General features: G+C 40.3%; 2 protein-coding genes across 3 annotated transcripts in view; one reads left to right on the forward strand and one right to left on the reverse strand.

Annotated features, from left to right (window-relative positions):
• Window positions 1-1,113: 1,113 nt before the first annotated feature.
• LOC117570635 (uncharacterized) overlaps window positions 1,114-24,898 on the reverse strand; it is a 29,282-nt gene continuing 5,497 nt past the window's right edge. The window contains exons 2-3 of one of the 2 annotated variants that reach the window (XM_052004583.1): window positions 1,764-1,823; window positions 1,114-1,153 (exon numbers count right to left, since the gene is read on the reverse strand). In XM_052004583.1, the coding sequence (XP_051860543.1) occupies window positions 1,126-1,153; window positions 1,764-1,823 (88 nt within the window). In that variant the 3' untranslated portion in view covers window positions 1,114-1,125. Of the gene's footprint in view, window positions 1,154-1,763; window positions 1,824-11,616; window positions 11,714-24,898 lie in introns of those variants that run through there. The other variant, XR_007954881.1, reaches the window with a different exon arrangement.
• Window positions 8,598-24,898, forward strand: part of LOC117570633 (echinoderm microtubule-associated protein-like CG42247) — a 38,533-nt gene continuing 22,232 nt past the window's right edge. Inside the window, exons 1-2 of the mRNA XM_034252401.2 lie at window positions 8,598-8,925; window positions 10,315-11,602. Of these exons, the coding sequence (XP_034108292.2) occupies window positions 10,598-11,602 (1,005 nt within the window). The 5' untranslated portion in view covers window positions 8,598-8,925; window positions 10,315-10,597. The remainder of the gene's footprint in view (window positions 8,926-10,314; window positions 11,603-24,898) is intronic.

Consider the following 24,898-nt stretch of genomic DNA (forward strand, 5'->3'; position numbering starts at 1 on the left):
CAACGAGAATACGGCAACACGGCAACGGCAACGGCAACGGAGCGCTCGTTTTTACTCTTTTTTTTTAATTTCCCTCATTTAAACAGTCTGTGAAAAGGAAAAGCAATAGTATGTGTGCGTGTGTGTGTGTGTGTGTGCAGGAGTGGGTGTTAGCTTTCCTTAGCTGCGGTCTTTAGATGTATGTGTGAGCTATGCTTCAGCACTTTATAGCAGTATGACATCTACAGCCTTTCTTTGTCTCTCTCTGTGCTGCCTGTGTGTGGGCGAAAAATGTTAAAATAATTTGCAATTTAAATAGTTTTAATTAACTTTTACTAATTTGTCGACGCTCACAACTTGGCACAACTTGGCAAACTAATTTTAAAGTGATTTATTATTTAAACGGCTTGCTGATTGGCAGCTCTGCCCAAAAAGCACGGAGCGCGTAAAGTGCCCTGCGGCCCAATTAGTAAGGTGTGTTTAGCGAGTGCTCTGTGGCCGCCGCTTTGATTGAGTGAAAATGCTGTGAAAATGGCTACAATAATGGCCAACAGTCCATGCTGAAATTGTGTGCGAGATAAAGTATGGAAATTGTGGCTGAGCATAATTAACTACTTACAAATATTTAACAATGTTGTTGAAATCAAATCCATTTGGTTTATCCTAAATCTGAACTTGGCAATCATGCAAGGGCCATAGAAAGTTCACTTGGCAGCCTCCCGATCCATAAGAGAACGTCTGATTATAGCGTCGCACCAGAAATAATCCGTATCCCAAAATTAAACTTATCGCAACAGCAAAAATGCCGCATGTTACATGCTCGCAATTAGATGAATGCAATCTGTAAGTGAGAATACATTTTAAAAATATTTCTCTAATAATAGCACTCACTTTTGTCTCCGCTTTAGAAAATCAAAGTTTGAACGTCCAATAAAATTGCCACAGTCTCTGCACTTGACTGTACACACAACACCACGATCCGGTGGATTTCGGCTATATTTATTCACTGTACGGATAATTGTGCTGCGTGTCCGCCGAACGAGGACGTGAATTGAAGGTCGAACCGTCAAGTTCATTAGGGATGTCTTGAAGTTCGACATATGTGGCTCCAGAATTATTTGATGAGCCTTCGATATACTTCTCGTATTATAAAATATAATATTTACAACGCTTGCTATGAAAGTAAACCATATAATTATACACTAACTTAAGTAGTATTAAAAGATAATGTTATTAAATTCAAATTTCTTAGTCTTAAATTACAAAACTAATATTAGCACTAAATGGTTCTCAATATAATTTCATTTTACTAAGCTGTAAAAATGCAAAATAAGTAGGTAAGTAAGTAAGTATAGCTAACTTAACTAATATTAATAAATAGTTTCATTCTGTAAAAATTTATTTAAAAACTTTAAAAAAGAAGTAATTTATAATTAGGTAAATATTAAATAACTTAACTGTAATTTCAAAATAATGTTAATTAAAATTTCTTAGTCTTAAATTACAAAACTAATATTAGCACTAAATGGTTCTCAATATAATTTAATTTTATTAAGCTCTAAAAATAAGTAGGTATGTAAGGAAAGCTAACTTAACTAACATTAATAAATAATTTTATTCAATAAAAATGTATTTAAAAACTTTACAAAATTTAGATGTAAATTATAATTAAGTAAATATTAAATAACTTAACTGTAATTTCAAAATAATGTTAATTAAAAATTTCTGACAACAAAACAGAAATTGCATTATTACTAAAATTGCTTTTGCCCTATGATACTTACAGTTGTACTTCAAGTAATTCCCTTAAGCCCACTTTGTACCTTAAATGTCCTTTAATCGACCTATTTAATGGTTAAACACAACTTTAATAGTTACTCTTATTCGTAATGCCAATTTACGATGTATTTGTAAGCTGATTTCAATTTGAAGAGCTCTGCTCTTGAGCGCAAGTCGTTGCCCGATTTGTTGGCATTAATTTCCAATAAAAATACTCGCTGCTGGCTGCGCAAAAGTAATTAACAACAAATTACAATTTACAAATTTAAAATAAAGCAAAGCAAACCACAGACGATACACTTACAGCTAATTATATTTGACGTTGAGTTGAAATGATTTGCAGCGTTAAAAGCACAAAATAAAACAAGAATTACAAAGACACGAAATTCACATTTTCCAAAAGTATGCGAAAAAGTTTTGGTTGCCATTAAGCAAAAATAAAAAAAATATAAAATGAAAATGGGAAACAAAATTACAAAATAAAATAATGAAGCAAGAGCGAGAGCGGCCTTCAATTAAATAAATCAAATAAATTAAAAGTGGCCAACATACAATTGAAAGCCAGCCACATAATTGATTTACCAATATATTTCTCCAAGTTTGGACCTAATGAAAATGCTGCCAAGAGAATAAAAAGAGGAAAGAAGAAGAGAGAGAGAGAGAGAGAGAGAGAGAGAGAGAGAGATGGGAGAGGAATGTTTTGGAGTGAGTGAGGTCCAAGTGCGATAGCAGTCTGTAATTTGTAATTGGCCAACTGCAGTCGGCTAAGTAATTGGCGCCACAGAAAAAAGGACTCTCATTTACTAACACATAAAAGCACTTACATACATACATACATACCAACACATATACACATACATTTTCCGCACATCAATTGCCGCAAAACCGCTTGCAAAGTAGAGGAAGCGAAGCCAAGTCGTGCCACACAATATTTTGGGCAAGTGATGCGAAACTAATGCGCCCCAAAGTAGACTACACAGCGCACTTGCTGCTCTTGTTGTTGCAACTGGGCGCAAAGTTGACCAAAACGAACTTTTCGACTGCCTCTAGAGCAAACAGCAGCTGGGTTTGGTTCCACATGTTGGCGCAAATTGCAATCATATTAAAAGCAGTAGCCGCCACGGAACGAATGAATTAAAAACAAAAAAAAAAAGCTAAAGGCAAACAAGCCAACATGCTGCTGCTGCCATGCCACATAATGTGGCACCCACAAAATGAATGTGGCGCGAAAAGGCATTTAAAATGGCCAAGCGTGGAGGCGCCTCCCAAAACCGAAACTAATCATAGTCGCGTCGTCGTCGACGTCGACGTCGTCAGCATCGAGACAGCGGCCACTCGCCGTAACCAGGAAAACCCGTAACACTTTGTCGGCAGCTGGAAGCGAGATGGAACTGAAAACTGAAGTTGCGAGAAGCAGTCAGCAAAAGGGAAAGGAGGAGAAGACGTGAATTTGTGTGTGTTTTTTTGGCGCGACAGTATGACCACATTAAAGCATGCTGCCAAATGTTAATTTCCTCGCTAAAAACTTTTAGCCATTTGCTTTATTGGAGCATGGAAATGGAATACGGAATGGCAACAGAAGAAGTCGGAAAAAATACGTAGAGAATGCTGCTATAATTTGTGGCCGCTAAAAGTTGAAGAAATGCTTTTCGAGCAGCTGAAGTGCATTTGGCTTTATTGTATTTAGTTAATGACGAAAGTTTCTAGCACAAAAGTCGTTTGGACGGGATTTGAATATAAACGATATGCGAATATAAACTCATTTGCAAGCAAATGCTGAGATATATATGCTTGAAGACGAAATGCGTTTCAATCACTTGAAGTGCATATCCATCATAAGCTTATGACCGGCTCTGCTCGGCTCGTCATATGAATCATCATCATGGCCATTTTTGCCGAGTGCACGCAATAACAATTAATTGTGCCCACATGCAACAGGAAGCAGCAGAAAGCAAAAACTTAAACAATCACATTCACACATCCTCGGGCACAGACAATTGAAACTTTTGCCAACAGCCGCCGACAACCCAGTTCCATTCCACATTTCGAGGACACGACGACACAACTTTTCCACTTTTATTTTGCCCTGCTTGGTTGGCTAGCTGGCTGGCTGGTTGGTTGGATGGCTGGTTGGCATTGCATCGCATCGACCATCGACCAAATTATCGCAGAGATGTGTTGGCATACCATGTCCACGACTATACATTACCATTACCATTACCGTTAGGGCAACACTGCGACAGCGACAGCGACAGCGACCGAGGAGAAACTTGTATGTATTTTCGGTGTGGGGGATGGCACGAGAGTGATATAAGTACTTGACCGGGAAGTAGCTATGGGTGACTGCTTGTGGTCGTTTTTCGTTTCCTCGTTTTCTTTGTCTCTTTTCCCCGCCTCACTCTCTCTCTCTCTCTCTTTGACTCCGCACTCCTGCGTCGATCCATTCATCTTGTCATGCGTCTCATTCATTTTGACAAAGCAGATGCTTGGTCAGCCCCAAACTGATGATGATAATGATGATGATGTGGGTCTCTGCGTCTCCGTGCTCATTGAAGTTTGCTTACGGCTGAAACGTCCGATAGCCCCCGATGGTAGATGCAACAGCTTCCACACATTTTTAAGTAGTCCTCCAACAGCAGACAGATAGCTCAGACAGCCGGACAGATTCCAGATTCAGAGTCGAAGTCATACTTGTGATTGTGTCACAGTCGTTTCGCCTTTGTTGTGGTTCATTCAGTTGCATGCAACGTCCATCCACATCCACATTTCACATCCTCATCCTCAACCACATTCACATTCACATCGCTCTCTGTCGTTTGCTGTTGCATTCTTCAACGTATTTTTAGTGGCGTCATGGGCATCATACTCGTACTTTGTATTGAAAAGTTATCTGGCGCGAATCCCCAGCTATGAGAAGCTATAAGAACTGTGTTTATTCACAGCCTGCATACTTAAAGCGCTGGCTTCCCAATTCACCCAGCAAGCCATTCAGCTGGCACTTTATGGATTAAACTTTGCCCAGCAGCAAAAGGCAGTTGAATACACTGAGCAAGCACATCAAAGAATATAAACTAATCCGTATTCACACTATTAATTTTGGAATCATTTTATAGCATTTTAAAAGTCGTTTGCTGGGTAAAAGTGATTCCCCTGCTGTTCGTCCTGTCTTGCTACTGGTTGTTGTCTCGTGTGGACGAGTCTGTATCCTTTGTCCTCGCTGCCATTGTTTAATGCTCACATTAAAAATGCCTCATTGTTGTCGTTGTCGTTCTCGTTCTCGTTGTCTCTCTGGCGATGTCGCTGCCGCTGTGGCTGTCGCTTTTGGTGTCGTTGCAGACTTTCGACCACACCCTTTGCACCAAAAAATTTTCTATTGCATTTTTTCAGGCTAGCTCGCTACTACAGCCGGGGACATTGCACCGCACCGAAAAGTTTTCAATAAAAAATGTAGGCTCACTCGAGTATGAGCGCAAATATTTTTGGTGCATTCTTTCTCGACTTTTGCGCACCATACAAAAATCCCTTGCGGAAGACTGGCTAAGATTATTTTATACGCTCTCGTAACTACGAAAGCTGGCGTGTCTTCATTAGTTCATATTGGTCAACCATATATTTCACAGTCAATGCTTTGCTTATCCTTGACACAGTGACAGGATATCCGCAGCGTAGATTGCCAACTAGTTGTTCCAACTCAATGGCGATTAAAGATATGCATAGAGATTAAATTAATGTGTCAAATTGCCATATGACTGACCAGAATCCGATATGGTTATAAAGCATAGTATCATCGACCTGGATTTATTTTAAAAAGAGAATGAAAATAGTATTTCTTTAAGGTAAGTAAGCTAAATAGTTTTACTCTATACTCATGGGGTAGAACGGACTTTTAATACATACTGTAAAAGCTACATGAATAATATTCCTGAAATTTGGTTGCGATCAGATACAAATTTCATTAGTTGAGAATCTGGTATATTTTTATTTTTATGGTATATTTTGAACGTAGTAGTAACCAATTATAATCTTCAATGTAAAATAGTCTTTTAAATTCGTGTATTTTTAGAAAAATACCGCACTGTTTTTGATTTACTGAAACTAGGAAGCGGGTATTTCACAATCGAGACTCAACTATAGATTTCAAACTTGTTTTCTACTACAATAACATATATAATTATAAAACATATGCTTAAATAAAAATCCCATATTTTATTCCTATAATGTTTCCTAAACTATTATGTTAAGCTAAATTAATATCCACAACCTTGACCTCAACATATTCCACACACGCAGTCAAAATAAAACAAATTATAACAAAACATAATTTCTTAAAATAGTTGCTAATATTATTCAGACATTATTCTGCAACATTTTGCCCCCAACCAAATGCTGAATTTGTCTTGACTTTTAAGAAATTACCTCTGATAATTGCTGACGGAATTTGTTGGCCAAGTATACTACTCTTTTTACCATTGCCAAGTGGAAAGTGTGTACAAATCACGCACATTCCGGAAATAACATTAAAATAATACATTAACTTCACCAAACGTTGCGTCGCCCACGCTATTATAAGTACGGAAAATGTAATTAATAAAAAAAAAGTTTTGGCTTAACTCTAAGAGGGCGGGCAGGAATTTGGCGAGCGGCACAATGACCGCCAACCACTGTGCCTAAGGCTGAGAACGCCTACTTCGAATCATATACTATAATGTAATAAAAAGAAATTTCCACAAACATTTGGCCTAATTGTGCGACGAATAACCCATCGACGAATTTACTAAACTCAGCACTCTCAAATGCCAAATTGTTGTATGACTGCTCGTAAGGTTTTACCAACTAACTAACTGGTCGAACAGCGTGACACAAAGGAAAATCACAAGAGCGAGAGCAAGAGGAAAGAACAAGAACAAGGTGTGGACTGCAGTGGAAGACTGCCCACACGTTGCATGTATAGAAAAGTACTCACGACACACCGAAAGGTCTGAAAGGTGCTGTCGTTGCCACCATGACATCGGTGAAAAACCAACTACACAACAATAATGTCACGATATGCAATAAACTAATAATTTGGGCTCGGCCTAACTTAATAAAAAAGCGGTATACATAATTAATAATTTTAAATATTCATAAATATATTTCTTAAGGTAAACACAGTTGCTAAAATTTCAAAAATGTTTTAATGTATGAAAAATAGAAATAAAGAAATAATTTGAAAATATAAAGGTTAAACAAGATAAACTTAGTATTTGTCAAATGTAACTATTAAAACAAAACAGAAATTCCTTAAGAAATGTTAAGCCAATTAATTTATTGCTTCGACAGTAATCATTAACCTACTGATTTTATTAGAAATTTTGTCACTTTATGGTACATTATATTTTCTTTTTTACTTGTTGGATAATTTCCTATTTTCGTGCATACTTTTATGTCTTCATAATGTCATAATTTGATACGAGATTGCTTAAAAGTAGAACATATTTTATGGTGGTAGAAAGAAATATTGTATTTTGTGTTTGAAAAATGAATTATTTGTTTTAACTGCTTGATTATAAAACTTGTCAATAAAAATAAAAAATTTGTTGTGCTTCATTACTGTAAATGTAAATAATAAACCTTAAATTAAATTAGGATTTGTTAGTAAACTTTTGTTTATATCTTACACTTTTTTGCTAATATCGTGCACACTTTTATATCACAATGTCGTAATTTGATAAATAATTGCTTAAAAAGTAGAACACTTTTTATTGTGGTATAAATTCAATATTCTTTTTTTCAAATTTGTATTTTAGATTTAAGTTTCGATTTCAAATTTAATGAACATTTAAGTGCAAGTTTGAGACACTTATTTAAAGCTTTGGCTTTGGTGTTTTTAAATTATATGTTAGTCTGTGCTTATTGCACGTAATTACTTACTTTAGCAGAGATGTTTTGATTGCGTTTCTTGGCGTTCATTAGTGTTAACAGAGCTGAATTATTTGCCATATACATTGGACCACAGTGCAGCGATAGCATTAACTAGCGTGAGCTAACTTTTGCGGTTCCTCAACCTGAGCTCGTGTTCGTAATGTCGCCGAAAGGGAGAAACGACAACAAACTCCCGCTAGTTTGGAGCAGCGAGTCGGTTATGGAGCACGACAGGTGCGAAAGGTGGTAAGCAGAGGACGGGGGGATCCCCATAGCAAAACGGTTTAGAGAAAAGGTGCCGAATGGCTCACTGCCAAGGAGTTCGGTTAGGGGGTGCTTTATAAGCAGGGCACAATTAGACGATGTGGTCGAAGGTGGAGGGCAAAGGCAGCGGTAAAAGGTAACGGTAATGCCGAAGAAGTCGACGTCGAAGTCGAAGGCGAAGTCGCGTGGCAGCATTAGCCCATAAGTCAGGCACTTGCACCAAAAGCAACACAGCAACAACACCAACAACAACAATAGGGAAACAACAACAAAGTGTAATTCAATGCCCGCGATGTCGACGATGTTGGTTGGAAGTTAACGCGACTCCGCGTCGCGAGTCGCTCTCTATGAAAATTGGCTGCCGTGGAGGACTTTAGAGTGGACAGGCACATGAAACACAATTCAAAAACACTTTGACCGGCAAAGTTGCCAGACGGAATTTCTTCTTGCATTGTGCACAAAACACGGCGGCGCGTTGCCAAAACGTAAACGAAGAGAGAAGACGTCTTAAAAGTTGCACACTTTGTTTGCGCTTGCCAACTTTCTTGCCGAGATATTTTAATAAACTTTTGTTCGAGTTCATTAAATTCGATTCAAGTAAATGTGTGAGTAAGGGCAACACAACTTCGACCCACCAAATAAGTCGAGCGGAAGACCCCCCAAAACAAGAGTGAGATAAACAAAGTGAGAGCGATAGAGAGAGGGACAACTGCAGCTGATTGATAGCCAATTAGTGCAAGTGCGAGTGGAAGCTGCAACTGCAGTAATAACAACAAGACAACATCAATTGCAACTGTTTGTGCATTAATAAGCGACATCCCATCGGCCTGACTCCAAGCCAAAGTGTCATTAACCTAATTGGCGCTGAAAAAAAGAGAAACAGAAATAAAAGAAAACGTATAAAAGTGCTGAGCAGGGACGAACAACCTCAGCCATAAATAAAACGCAAATGCAAGGCAAGAAGTGCAACGTGTTGCAATAAAAACAATTTACATAAAACAGGTGAGCGAAAAGCAGCAAGCAAAAAAAAAAAAAAATACCAACACACACTCTGAGTGAGACTGAGACTGAGACGACAACAGGGAAACGAAATGGGAAATCTACAAGCCAAAAAAATACAAAAAGCACAAAAAAAACTATTTGCCTCCCACATTTTTGGTGTGGTAGAATTTCAATGCAGTTGAAATAGTTGCACACACATACAGAGAGTGTGCTGGATGCGATTGTGGCATGAATGGAAAGTGGTGAAATGCGAAATAGGGAAATGGGGGGAAAAGACACATGGAACAACAAGAACACTGCAGAGCCCTATGCCACTTGAAGCCGTTAAGCCCTGTGACCGGGATCGAGCAGCGGGCAACGCCTTTGGCCAGTCCATGTCCATATGTGAACATGTAGATATATGTTACATATATATATGTGTGTGTGTGTGTGTGTGGCACACACTAAAGTCGGCACACAAGTTGCCTGTAATTTCGGTCAAAGTAAAGTGGAGTAGCCACTTCTAAAGCTGTTGGCGCTTCTCTCTCCCTCGCAGCCTGTAGCTGCAATTGCAGTTCGAGCAATTGAAGTGCGAGGTGCATAAAGCAAGGCAAATAGTACGCGATATTTCCACACAAGTGGCGGTGTCCAGAGCCACACAGTGTTCGCAGCAGGACACGCCGGGATTGAGCGAGTGCGAGTGTTTGCTCCTTACACTGTTACTCTCCCTTTGTGTGTGTGTTAACGGACAAAGGAGAACTGTGAAGTTGTTAGTCAGACAGTTGTTGAGCTGCGTCTGGAGTGGTCCCTCAAGAGCCATCGACAGTGGACATGACATAGACACCCAGCAGACATTTCGGAGCTACCAAACATGCCGATAATGGGCTCAAATATATTTTGAAGAATTGTTGAGCACAGCTGCAGTGTAGAGAATATAACGATATAGCTATTGACATCAAGAATATTTTCAGGAGTTTTGCCTAGGCTAAGTAATGGGTTGCTGAATCTGAATAAGTAATATGTTTACTAAACGAATCAATCATTAAAGTATGCAATGCTTCTACATAGTTCCCAAAATGAGAACAGCTGCAGTATAAAATACGTATAATTATTGACAACAAGAAAGTTTTAGGCAACGGATTACTAGCTGAGAAATGTAATGAGTTTACTTAACAAATCAATCATTGAAGAAAATACATCCTTGTGATATGAGCTAAGGGTTTGGTCTGAATATTTTCCCCCTAGTGTATTATTATGGTACTACATTGATTATATTGGTTCAATTGCTTAATAAAGCACATCTAAAAGAGAATAATTAAAGCATTGAAATATTACTCTTTAATACTCAAAATGAGCTTTAACTAATTGGAGAGATTTTCTTATTTTCTTTTTATTTTCTGTATTTTTTAGGATCATATATTCAAAGTGGCGTCAACTTTCCTTATTTTTGCTAGAAAGTTTTGAGGAAAATGTAAGTGGCAACCTCACGGCACAGAGCACTCGAGTTGACTAAAAAAGGAGTCGAGTTGTTAAAGCAACAGTAGGCGAGAAGAGTTTTGTGAGTCGACGCGACATCGCGCAGCTTTGACTTTTGACCACAACAAACGCAGTCACGCAAGGCAACCGCTGGCTGAGATTGGCTATAGAGTTGGCAATACGAGTAGAGAGTTGGATTTAAGAGAGAGAGCGGACAATGTCCAACGAAGAGAACGACTACTTGGACGGCATGAGTGCCCATCGCAATGGCAACGTTGATGGCGATGGCGACGGCGATGGCAATGGCGGCGATGGCAAAGGCGGCAGCGGTGGCGGCGATGACGACGACGGCGGCGTCGCAGCTGCTAATGACGAGTCGGCCGTGCACCACGGTGGCAAAACAATGCCACAAATTAGTTCGAACTCACAACTCGAGGGAAACGTTTCGCCGACATTCACTCAGACGACTGGCCAATTCGATGATAACGATAACCAACTGAATCATCATAACGCATCGCAATTGGGTCACAATAATCATCATCCGACTAACGATAGCAACCGCAATAGCCCAACCAAGAGTCCCACATCACGTGGCAACTCTAGCTTCCAGATACAGCCTCAGAGTGCTCACTATGACGACGATGATGATGACTTAGCAGCCGGCGACTTGCACTCGTCTACAACTCCAGGAGGTGGGGGAGGAGCAGGAGCAGCTGCTGGCCGTGCTGGAGCCGGCGGTGGCTCCAGTCAATTGCCGGACTATTGGCAACAGCGCAACGGCGGCACTGCTGGTCACTCGGCTACTGCTGCAGGTGGCGGTGGCATCCAGAGCGGACATCAGAGTCGCGCGATTAGTCCCAGCTATCTGGATAACATGAGCGAGACATCGGAGCAGCCACCGGTTGTCCCCCTCGTACGTTCCAAGTCGCGTCCCGAGATCTCCAGTGCGGCGGCTTCACGCTACTCGAATCTCTCGTATTGGAAGGCACGCCGTGTGGTCTTCTATCGCAATGGTGATCCCTTCTTTCCGGGCGTCGAGCTGCGCTATCGTCCCGGTCGGGATGTCACCTCTCTCGATAATCTGCTGGACAAGATCTCGCCCAAAATGGATCTGCCACGTGGGGCACGCTACGTTTTCTCCATGGACGGCGATCGCAAGTATCATCTGGAGGAGCTCGAGGATGGCGCCTTCTATGTGGTATCCTCATTCAAGGCGTTCAAGGTGAGTTCCTAACTTGTTTCTAAAATGGATTTGCAGTTATGCGTCCTTCGGATGTGTTGTTCTAGCTCGATGCATTTTGAAGTTTAAGTGTTGCTTTCCACGTCAACTTTACTGCAAAATCAATAGAAATTTGAATATTTTGGTATAATTTTGCATACATATGCAAATATATGCACACATACTTATATTGTTGTATAGTATACCATATATATATATATAGAAAGAGAGAGGAGTGTACAACTATATACGCTATTGGTTATTGCGGTCAGCGTCCCACTCCAAGTGGCAGCCCATTTCGTCACTTGGCCTAAAAAACCTCAGATATTCTCACTTTTCCTTTTGTTTTGCTCCTTTTTCCGCTGCTGTTGGCTGCTTCAAGCGAACATTTTTCGCATGCGAGCACTTTCCATTTCTCTCTCTCTCGTCTCCTTCTCATGCTTCTTTTTGTGCCAAGCAAGTACTCGTTGCCAGCATGTGTATGTGTGTGTGTGTGCTTAGCAAGTGACCCCAGTTAGCACCCTCTCTTTTCTATTTGTTCGTGTTGTTCTTGTTCATGTTCTCGTTCTTGTTCTTACGTGCTAAGGCGATTTGTCTAACATTCGTGGGAGTTTTACGTGTAATACTCCACTACACAAAATACACTCAATCGCGTACACACACACTCACACACACACACACACACACACACACACACACACACACACACACACACTCATGCTTACGTGTATACTTGTTAGTACGACGCTTGACTTGCACGACTTTGAAATTAGGTTGCGCGTTTTATGGTTCCTTTTTATGAAGGGCCTCGAAGAGAATGCGGCACACTCGGAAGAGAAGCTAAGAGTGTTCTTTAAGCGTAGTGTTCTCTGATTATAAGTAAAGCGTGTACTGTAAGTTTTGGGGTTGGATTATGAGAACTTGACTTGTGAATGGAATTAAGAACGGGATCAGAATAGCTTTTAGTACACGGGAGCTTTCGCAGCGTGGAAGATCCTGACAATCCTACTGCTTTATGTATTAACTTTATGAATAAGAGTATTTACTTAAATAAAGTTTACTTAAAGTTTACAAATAATACTCTTAAAATAATCCGTAGTACTACAACATTAAAAATCGAATCTTAGCTGCCCAATCCTTCTCGATTTTTACCGTCAATTGTGCCTTCTTGCGTATGCGATTAATTGACAATTTAGATATTATTGAGTTTCTTATATTATATTTCGTTATCTCCGACCTGTGTTAATATAATTGTTGAAATATTCTTTTCGTTGTATCTTAGTCTGTGGATGCTGCTAATCAGATTCCTCAGTTAAACACTTGCCCATAAATTCTTACTTCACTCAATCAAAGTGTCAAATCAGGCTACCAAGAATAGTAAATTATTATATGAAACTCACTTTCCAAAAGAAATATTCTTTGGTTATTTAAAAACCAATGAAAATAAATTGATTTGAATTTAACAAATTTGTGCATCGCCCTTTTTGTTTTATCTAAAGCATTCAGCTCATTAAAGTTGACTATGGGGAAGGAAACGGAACTTCGGCGTCTCGGAAGTTAATTGAAAACGAATCGTTTTTCGTTTTGCACGAAAGACAAATTGAAATTTTGGGCAATCATCAAACTGCACTTCCCGCATGTCCCAGGCGAACTATTGAGCAAGTTTTGCGTATTCCCTTTGGGCAAAGACTGAGTCTGTGTGTACAGTCGATAGGAAGTCATGCATCCATAATTGATAATAGCAAGAGGCATGGGCCAAGAGTTATGGGGTAAGGAAATGACGAGACGAGACTAACCTAACCCAGCGCAGTTGTCCGCCGCGATGTCTTGGCTTTGGCTTGACTTGACTTGGATTTTGGCTTGATTTCGACTCTCTCATAATGCAGTCTCTGGCTCAAAAGCGAAACCGGCAAGACAAAGAGCCAGCAGAAAGCCAAGCAAAAGCCATTTGCGTTCGTCGTCCTTTCTGTTTCTGTTGGTCGTGCCACGGCGTTGCATTGCCCGTGGCTGGTAAACAAAAGCGCAGCTAGAACTCTTCGCTCTCCCGCTGAATCAAAACCTCGGGACGAAAGGCATCTGAGTTGGAGCCGCGGTCGCATCGCCAACAGCGCTCTTGACGTACAGAACGTGGAGAATGTGTGTGAGTGTGCCGCATGTGGCATGCAGCAAGTAGCAGGGCGAACAAAAGGCAACAAAGAACAATACCAGAGAGCTCAGAGCTCAGTGCTCCAGAGCACGAAACTGTGCTCGTCCCGCTAAAATGGTGCGAGTGCATAGAAAAATGCATGCACTTCATCTCTCTAGAACTCTCGCCCTCTTTCTTAATTCCACTTGCCTTCTCTCCCTCTGGGCACCTCATGCAGAGAAGAGGGCCAATTTGAAAACTTGTGGCGTTTCACTTAGGGAAATTAAAAGTGTTTGCACGAGCGAGAGAGCAAATGGATGGGAGAAACAGAGAAAGAAAGAAAGAGCGGAAGCAAGTTCTAAGCAGTGCAGTGAAAAGGCGTGAACTGCAAGAGCAATGAACATTGCTAATAATATAAATTAATTGGGCTCCATTTTCGGCTTAGAACTTAAGGCTAACGGAGTATAGTTTACGGTTCCACAAGGAGCAGGCAGGACCAAGAACTGAGGCACGCAAACTTCAGCTAAATTTTGTACAAAAACTGTTTACGAAACCATTTATGATAATTTATTCGTCATGTTGCATGCGTGACCAATGAAGGCGACTTTTTCTAACATTTTGGGTGCAGCAGCAGAACAGCAGAAGCAGCAGAAAATTGAAGTCTCCTTGTTAAGTCATAAAAATAATTGGCCATAAGCAACAAGGTCAGTTTGTGGGGGTCGAACAAGGTTGCACTTGCACTTGCGCTCATTCAATAAATACAATTTGAAAATCAACGAATTTATAATACACTTTCAAAGCGTAACGAAGACACAGTGCAGCATTTTGGGGAGCTTGCCATAAATATATATGCCACACAGGTGCAGCAAGCCAATTATGAATGATACCCGACAAGGGCAGCAGCAAGTCGCATGTGAGAAGCTGCCACACAAAACTCTTGGGAGTGTTGGCTGTGGAGTGAACATGCAAGGCTTGTCGGTGCTTCGCTTATTGTTGCCTCGTGCTGCACCCCAGCAAAACCGAAGCAGCAGCAAAATGGACACGAGAAGCTTATGAATTTCAAGCCAAACCCCAGAAAGAAATTAAGATTTTTGGCACAAACGTGCGCGGCATGCCAAAAAGCGAAACCTCTGCACTGCGAATGCAGCACGCAAGGTCAGGCATTGGAGCGTTGCGGCATGTGGGGCATGTGGCATCATCAGGCAACAGGCGCGTTGTAATTAACTGCAAACAAGCGCGCACGAGCGCAAAGCTAGAGAATGGGAAACGAGATTTGACGTCAATTATTATTTTTTTTTCTCTCCCGTTCTTTCGTTGTTTGCGTCCAAACACAAAAGCCACTAAAATTATGGCCATCAAGCTGCAGAGTGACATATGAGCGAGATTACACCAAACACACAAAGAGAAGCTGTCGCTATCGCAGCCATTGCCTTCTCCTCTTCATTCTCTTCCCCTGAGTCGTTGCCAGGCGTCTGATGAATTTCGCCAGCATTTACGTGATGCATTCGCCTGAGCTGCGGACACAAATTGCGCATTTGCGTTTTGGCCCCAAGGACGTCATCATTCTGCTCTTATTGTTTTCCCTTATGACTGTGTCAAGCACATTAAAGGAATTCTTTTTATCAATTATTGCCGATTGCAATGAGAAATATAAGTACATTCACAGTCCCTTAAAGCAACGTTGATTGCAGAGTAAACAACAGCTCAGCTCTGAATTATTTCCTTACTCTTTTTTTAAAGACCACTGAACAATCGCATAAATTACTTCAATTAGTGCGATTGGCATATGGAGTTCTCGTATTTGTTCTGGGCAATTAGAGATGAACTCAAATTAACAAATCAAATGAAGCACAAGCACAAATGCCTGATAAGCAATCGAGAGATACGAGAATGCCTATTGTTGCCTTATTTGTACTGAGGACTATGCAAGCATGTGCGTTGGTGTAAGTGCTTGTGTTTGTGTGTGTGGGAGCGTGTGTGTGAGTGTGTGGGTGTGTGTGTCAGCATGTGTGCCAAGGACCTTAAGGCATTTGCAATTATGGCTAAAACAGCAAACAGACGCCGCATAATTTGCTTACGTAGACGTAAGCTAGACATCTATTAATATTACGCATACGCCACGTTGCAGGCGCATTGACTTGGCAAATTTGCCCTACATGCAAATGCCATTGTTGTTGCTCGTATTGTATTAGCCCCAATTGCCGCTGCTGCTACTCAATTTTGGAGGCAGCTGCAATGAGCTTTTGTGAGGGTATTAATAAGCACTTTAATAAATTACTCGCCTGTCAATTAAATGGTTTTATATCAGCTCCCCTCATGCTGTCGCTGCTATTTAAACACCCAATTGCGAGCACTTGACTCAATTCGACTCGACTAATTCTAAATCATATGTGGTTCAGAGCTAATCCGTTGCCTTAATTGAAATGCACAGACCATGAACATTGGGACGGACAACACTCGACATCGCTATTGATGATATAAATAATAATGCGATGATGCTCGAAATGTGAAAATTTGTAGGTGTTGAAACAAAAAAAACAGATGACCAAAACAGCCAACAACAGAGCAGAGCTCGAACCAATAATAACAATTATTAAAACCAATGGAACACAAATTGAAAATAATAAAGCCAACTGCCACACTCAAACTCACTCTGCTCACTCACTTACTCTCTCTATCTCTCTCTCTCTCTTTAGAGCGAAAGCAACAAATTGTTCAATTACAGTGGCTGTCATTTTGAATTTGCTCAGAAAATTCTGCAATAATTGATTATTTTTGCTGCATTGCAAATACATTTCATAGTTGTTGAAATAATTTCTTTAAAACTTGAACGAAATTTAAAAGAATTAAGTTATTTCTATCTCAATATTTGAGAAGAATCTTGAGTAGCAAGAGTATCTTTATAACAACAAAATATTGAAAGGAAGCAGAATACAAGAAATTCCTCAATTGCAAAATAAGCATTTTTAATTAAACTGAACAACATTTATTTGCTTTGCAAAACATTTACTTGTCTGGTTTATTTTCGATGCGTATACTTAATATTTGCATATAACTCAAAATAGACTTGAGTGGCAAAAGAAACTTTATAATAAGCACATATACAAATTAAAAACTACAGGAAACAAATTTCACTTTTCTGGTTTATTATTCTTGCGTATACTTAATATTTTTAAATATTTTGAAATAACTTAAATAGGAAGAGAGGCATGATGAGTAATTCCAGAATAGAAAAATAACAATTTTTAATTAAAATGAACAACATTTGTTGAGGAAAACATTTACTTGTCTTGTTTATTTTTGATGCGTATGCTTAATATTTAAATATATTTCAAAATAGAATTGAGTGGCAAGAGAAACTTTATAACAACCAAATACAGAAATTTAAAACTACAGAAAAAACTTTTACTATTGTGGTTTATTATTCTTGCGTATACGTAACATTTTGAAATATTTAGAAAAATACTTGCTTGATTAGCAAGAAAGTTATTCCTGAATTGCAAAATATATTTAAAGAGAGGCTTTATAAGAAGTACTACTGAAGAGATCACTTTTAATTAAACTTAATAACAATTCTGCTATGCAAAACATTCACAAAGTTTGGATATTATTTTTGCGTATACTTAATATTTGCAATTTGATAGGAGTATCAAGAGATGTGTTATAAAAACAAAATATAAAAGCGAAGAAGAATATGTGTAATTTCTGAATAGCAATAAATTATCACTTTTTATTAAACTGAAATGCATTTCATTGATAGGCAAATCATTCACCGGTCTTCTTTATTATCGATGCGTATGCTTAATATTTCTTGAGTAGCCAGAGTAAATTTTGAACAAAAAAATATACAGTAAAGTGAAATATAAAATGATAAAAATAATCACTTTTTATTAAACTGAATAACATTTCTTTTACTTGGCTTATTTATCTCTGATACGTATACTTAATATTTCGAATTTCGAATTTAATAAAAAAAAATGTCAAAGTAGAATATAAGAAATTCCTGAATTGCAATATAGTCAATTTTAATTAAACTGAACAACATTGCATTGAAAGGCAAAACATTTAGTGGGCTTGTTTATTATTGATGCGTATACTTAATATTTGTAGTGTTCGATTGCAATTGTCGAATGTCTACCATTGTGGCACAATCAGCCGCCATCACCCATCACCGGTCACCCGTCAGGCAATCGCCATCGAGCATCGAGCTTAACGTCAACCACCCACAGAATAATAGTAAACGCAAGCAGTGAGTCAAGAGGGGGGCAAAGAGACAGAGGAAGAGAGAGCGAGTGAGCATTGTCGGCTCTCGACAGCCGCCGGACATTGCTGTATAAACATGACAATTTAAAACGCATTACAGTGTGGCAATTAATTAAACTGTCATTGGTTGCAAGATTCAGAATTGGTCGCGTGCAAAGAGTCAAAATAAATTGTGTACAAGGCCAGAGTGGAGGCGAAAACAACAGCATTGCATTAAATATTGCACTCTGGGGCAGAAGAGGACGAGATGGTCAGTTGGTCAGACCTAGGATGATGGCCAGCAGGGCAGACAGTCTCCTGTCTGTTGTCCTCTGTCTGTTGGCTGTTGCTGCTGGGCAACAGTAAAGCATTGCGCGAATTTATTGAATTGTAAAAAGCACATATATCAGCGTTTTTAATTGCAGCAACAGCAACAGCTACAGCTACAGCTACAACAATTGCAATTGCAATTGCAATTGCGAGACAAACAATGGGGAGTGTCCTTAAATAAATAGTAAAGGACAATTTTAAACTGTTGCAAGCTGCGCCAAAGGTTGCTGCCACTATAAAACTTTATTGACTCTGAGCTGATGCATTGTCCGGCGCTAAGTACACGAAAGAGGCTTGGCCCGAAAGCTGCAGCTGCACTCGCTTTAGCAACTGGCAAAACACAACCGGGCTAATAAGAAATAAACCCAATTTGGAAACAAACTAAAGAAGAGCCAAAAAATGCTCGCACACTAAACGAAATTAACGTAATGTTTGTTGGCAGCATCACGCAGAGCAATCGGTTTTATGGCCAACCGCAGACATTGGCCTATAGCTTAAGTCGGCACAAGTAAAAGCCAAATGACAGTAATTAGAAATTGTAGTCTTTTTTCTTCTTTGTTCTCGTTTTTCGGCTGCCAAGAAAATAAGTGGCCAACTTGCAACTGGCAACTGGCAAAGTGGCAAAACAGAGGCTGAAATAAATGATCACAAATTTTATACAGCGACAAAAGCTAAAGTACCTAAACTGTTTATCCAATTTAAGCGGCAAAAGCGAAATTTGCAAAATAAATAAATTATTCACAGGCAAGCAAAGGCGGGGCCAACTAAACTGCAATGCTGCCTCCTCCTACTACTTTGCTCAGATTGTGCCATCATATTTTCATAACTCTAAGCCTGACGTCAAGGGATTTGTTTAAACTATGCAAAACAACTCAATTCACCGGGCGTCGAGCGGCAAAGTAGGCAACGACAACGGCAACGTCGACGGCAATGGGAACCATTCTCATTGCCCCCAAAGCGCACAGCAATAAAACACAGACGAGGCGACAAGCGACAAGCGTCTGGGGGGCATGCGGCATTTGGTGTCGCCCATCCGTAGAACGGGCGGTGTTGGGAGTGTAGGGGAAACGACGGAAAACGACGTCTTCAAGTTGAATTGATGGTGCAGACAACAAATTCGACTTGTGTGTGTGTGTGTATATGTATGTATTGTATTCCATTGTGCCGCTAATGGTGAAAGTTGTCAAGCGGCTCAGCGGAAGGACCTCTCACTCAGCTCCTTCCTCTTCTTCTTGTTTTCCACAGACAACTTTCACTCACTGACAAGGGAACTGAGTTGTGATGAGACTTGCTACAAATGCTTCACACTTTTAATTATGAACACAACTGACAGTTGTTTAATTAAATTGCAAATTAAATGACGATTTTTTTGTGTGTATGAGAACTAAAACTTTTGACAAGGGAAACATATTTTAAAGCAGACTTGCCACACATTCTTTATGCTTTCCATTGCATATCGAGTTGGCTGTCGTTTACTGAAATTGTGCATTATGTAAACAACATTTTTGCCCCAACTATTTGCAATTTGTGCCACTGTGCAGGCATTCTACTCGTTGAGCTAGCGCGACATATTGAAAAGTTTCAGAATTTGCAAACAGTTGTGCCGCACCGTCAACCACAAGATCGTGCGCTGGCCAAAGCCGACGACAACGACGACGTCGACGGCGACAGCTAAGCTGCGAGGTCCCAACTTGGTCACGTCTTCGTCATCGACGTCGCGCGTCCTCCTCCGTTCTTCTTGTTGTTGTTGTCGTTGCTCTGCCGTTGACGTCGTCGAAAACTTATGAGTTTTGAAATGAAAACTGGTGCAAACGGAAATGCAATTGAAACGCCGCCATTGTTGTCGTTGTCGTTTCTCGCTGTGTGTGTGAGTGTGTGTGTTGTCGTCGACATCGTTGCCGTCGTTGTTGATGGTTAACGTGTCACAGTGCCCGTCATTCTCAACCACATCGCCAACGTCTTGCCTTGCACTCGTATGTGACTGAGCTGCGGCTTTCATATAAAGTTACTTTCTAAGCCATTTGAAAATGCCATTAGAGTATATCACACACTCACACACACACACACTGACACACGCCCCTTCCCTCCTTTGTTTGCTAATGTTTATGTATGCGCTGCAATATTTTGCGCCATATTGTCGCCATATAGCCATATCGCTTCGAGACCACAAGAAACACTCAAAACTTTCGACCATAGGCGTTCCGGCTACACTGTGGCCAAATGCCACAAAATGTTGCAGAGGCGCAAAACAGTTGAAGCGCCAAAGCGAACGGGTGAATGCGGTTATACGCGGGAACATGTTCTCTTCTGGATCTCGATTCGGATTCAGATCTGGGTAACACGAGAAACCTTTTAAAATTCGCCCACGTTTCGTGTGTTGTGTGTAGTGTAGTGTGTATGTTTTTTGTGGTATTAATTGCGTTTTGTCTCAGTGAGTGTGAGAGCGTGTGATGAATGCCTTTTGTTGAGGCACACAAAATCACCTTGAGAGTCAAGCGCATAAATTAGGCCAACGTTTGTCACGTGCTCACATTTCATTTATGGCAAGTTATTTGGAGTTCAAGGCGCAACATAGCCAAAAATAAAACCAAAACTAGGCTAAGTAGCCAACAAGTACAATAATAAAATAATTACCGACCACAAAAGCAAAAGAAAAGCCGAACTGATGTACGCCGAGTCGACAACCACTGAGATGACCACATACGCTGCTCGAGAGCCGCCCGAGAAGTTGACGACGTTGCGTGACTTTTGGGCCAAGGAGTCGGCTGTAAATGCCTTTCTGCAGACATCACAAGTAAATATATATACATATATAGTAAAAGGTGTCAATGCAAAATGAGATGTGGCATGCATCACAAGTTGCTGCAAGTGAACTGATTAAAATGGCAAAATTGCCCAAAAGTGATTCAAAAGTGCTTTAGGGAAATACTTATTCAGGCCACGCACATAAATTGAAAATGCTCAACTTTTGCCACACACACACGCACACGAATGCACTTGCCACAACTAATGCTTCAAGTTGCAGCAAAATGCCGAGGCAATGTTTAACATTTCCAAACGCAACTTTTGCCAGTTATAATTTATCAGATTTGGAAAAGTTGAGGCAGTTTTCAACAATGATATGTGCATAGTTATGAAGCTGTCTTCAGTTGTGCAACTGCATATGAATACAAATATATGGAAAATGAATATGTGAATGTACATATGTGAATATGGGCGAATGCACTTGCATCTCAAGTTTGTCATCTAATTGAATCAGTTAGCACACAATGCTGATTTTTCCACTTCTCTGTATCTCAATTAATTGGTGAAAGCATCTCCGTTTATTTAAGCAATCCATGAAGTTGTAAAGCCGTTAAAAATTACAAATTCATATGCAACAGAGCAACAGCAACAGCAAAAGCAACAGCAACTGAAACGGATACGGAAGTCAAATAATTCCGACACGTATGTCCATGGCACTTTGGCTATGAAATGAAACGCACACAAAATGTCGAAAGAAATATGACTTTGCTTCGTAAATTTATGCTTGCCACAACAACAGAGCATAGAATCAGAGTCAGAGTCACACCCTCGCACACACACACACACACACACACACACGCATGGGAATGTATAGTATATAGCTACATACTTAGTACAATGTCGCACTCATATGGCTGGCAAAGCAAAATATTCGAAACTTTGCATATGCATGAGGATGAGGATGGGAATGGGAATGGGGAAGAGGACTCCTCCATGGAGTGTGCGGCGCATTACATTTGTAAAATCTGGCACACGAATGCAATAAATCACAACACACAGCACACACACACACACAGCACACACACTCGTGCACATAATGGTTATTATTAGTAATGCAAGCGCGTAGTTCGCCACTTCTCAGACTTTGCTTTTCTCTCGCAGCAGCAGCAGAAGAAGAAACTGGCAAAATTATTAGGGTCACATGTGTAAAAGGATATTTCCTTATTAACCCCGATGCAAGCGAGTGTGTGTGTCGATATAGTGTGTGTGTGTGTGTGTGTGTGTGTGGCAAGTCACAAATTATTGTGGTGTCAAATAATGAGGCAGAGTGTCAAATTTGCATGCACAGAATGTTGCAATGCCAGTTTGTTATTTTGAAAGGGATCAAGATGCATAAATTAAATCACAGTGCCCCATGATAAATGGCATGAGGAGAGCGGAGGGTGCCGCCTTTTTGTCGAGCAAAAGATGTTCGCTTTGGCTTTAATCCCAAATCCCTCATCCCAGGCGACCAACAAATATTTCCATTACAAATTGCTGACGCAAAGTAAAGTCTTCTCTGGGCTCGTAAGTACTTGTTCTCGGACTAAAGTGGAAGTTGCAGGAAATAAGTGTATACTTTACTGCATACTTAGCTGTGTTTGTGTGGCATGCAACAGCTAACTGATACTCGTGACACACTCACACTCACACTCACACACACACATCTCAGTTTCCCTTCCGCTCTCACACACACACATAATATATTGGTGTCTAAGCCAGACAAAAGGCGGACAATGCGAAAAGAGTTGGCGTTACTGTAGCTGTTGCTGTTACAGTGCCTGCCACACATATTCATTCACATGCACAGTTACGTGTTGTGCCCCTTGTGTTTGCCACTTGCATGTTGACGCGTCTTCTGTCAGACATGATGAAAATAATGGAGCAGAAAATGTCACTTGGAAATGGTAAAGACATATGTGATATATATGCATGTTCCACACAAATACATACATACGTACTGTGTGTGTGTGTGTCTGTGTGTGTGAATGTGGCACATGGCCACAATGCCCACCCACAATTGTACATGGTCTAAACGTCAAGTTGTCATGCCTGAAATGATTTAGTAAAGTTGGCATTCCTGCGCGTTTCCCAGCACTCATTAACGTGCCACTGGAGACAGAGCGGCGCACGAAATGCAATTAGGCAGCACTGCTGCTGCTGTTGTTGCCAGTGCTGCCATTTTCTACCTTTAGCGCTGGCAGCACTGCTCAAGAAAGAAGCGAAATTCGCATTTAACACATTCATCAACAATTTGTCAGCATTATTGAAAGCAAAAAAAGTACAAAAGTTGGTATTGAGAGAGGCATGTGGCAGGTAATTTGCAATTTGCATAACGTTTATCGGACAACAAACAGCAAAACGGCGTTCCAATGTCAACTGAGCGAAGAAAAAATAGAAAAAAAAAATCGCACGGCGCCGCAACTCGTAATTAAATTCAAATCAGCTTATGAATTTCTGTAACGCTATTCACCAAAAAGAAAATTTAATATTCCTCCCCCAAAATACAAAATGAGGCAAGTCATCCAGTCCAGTCAACTCCAGTCCAGACAGTCGCAGACACCGGCTGAAGGTCATTTTGGCGAATTGAAATCTATAAAAAAAAAAAAAAAACAGAAATACTAAGCTGAGCATGACATTTGTATTTATTGTATATTGTGGCATATTTCCTGTGCTCGGATTCAAATCCGATTCGGGTCACAAACAGATTTGCCAATTACCAATTGATGCCACCCCGTTGCACGTGCCACACGAGCGTATTTCATACTCCCATCATTTATTATGTTTCTTTCCTTTTCTCTTCATTTTTTTTTTTTTTAACTAGTTATGGGTTAATGACAAAGTTGACCTCCGCTCGCAAAAAGGAGTGAGAGCACTTTGCTTCACACGGTTAAAGTCGGTGCTGACGTGGCCATTAACAAACGGCGCGCATGTAGGAAATAATTAAAATAAAATAAAATAAAATCAACAAAAAATAAAAAAACGAAAATACGACAAGCTCTAGGATTTATAAATCATAAAAAATTATGTATAATATGCGTGTGCTGTGGCAAGGAATCTACAAAAAAAATCGTAAGGAAAGGCACAACCCACATAGCAGAGGAGTGTAGAGAGGGGGAGGAGCAGGGTAACCACAAGCGGGCGGATTATAATGGGGAAGGCGTGGTAAGGCCTTTGGCAATCGTTTCTTAGGTCATAGCCACATAAAAGGGGTTACACACACACAAATGGCCCGCACTCGTTTCACAATGGGAGCAAAGCCTCCGTCTCCTGCGTTTTGCTCCATCTTTGACTTCCCCACTCCCTCTTCCTCTCTCTCTCTTCTTAGCTTGGTCTCAGTCTCAAGCCAGCAGCGCGTTTCATGCACTGGAATAATTAAGCCATAAACCTCGACCTCTTTCTAGCAAAGCGAGCTACAACTTTCTTTTTGCTCATTTTTTTCGGCCGACTTGTGAGCTTGAAATATTTACACCTAAAGCAAATAATAAATGCTGAAATTATTTATACACACACGCAAACGAAGAGTGAGAGAGTGGAGAGAGAGAGAGCTGACAATAAGCGACGAATGGACGCACGTCGATGGCCGACGGAATGGCGGCGATAAGTCACCAGCCATGCCACTTCCGCACGAATGTTGCATAAAAATATTCGGTGCTTTGCGAGGCCATCAACAACCCCAGAGTCGAGAGGGTCAGGTTGCTCTGGATTATAGCCCAACACACACACACACACACACTCGAGTGTACTTTAGAGGCAACAAAGGACCAGAGAAATAAAACATAATAGTAATAGTAATAATAATAATAATAATATCGCAA

This window comes from Drosophila albomicans, chromosome 3 (assembly GCF_009650485.2).
Source record: "Drosophila albomicans strain 15112-1751.03 chromosome 3, ASM965048v2, whole genome shotgun sequence".
NCBI lineage: Eukaryota > Metazoa > Arthropoda > Insecta > Diptera > Drosophilidae > Drosophila > Drosophila albomicans.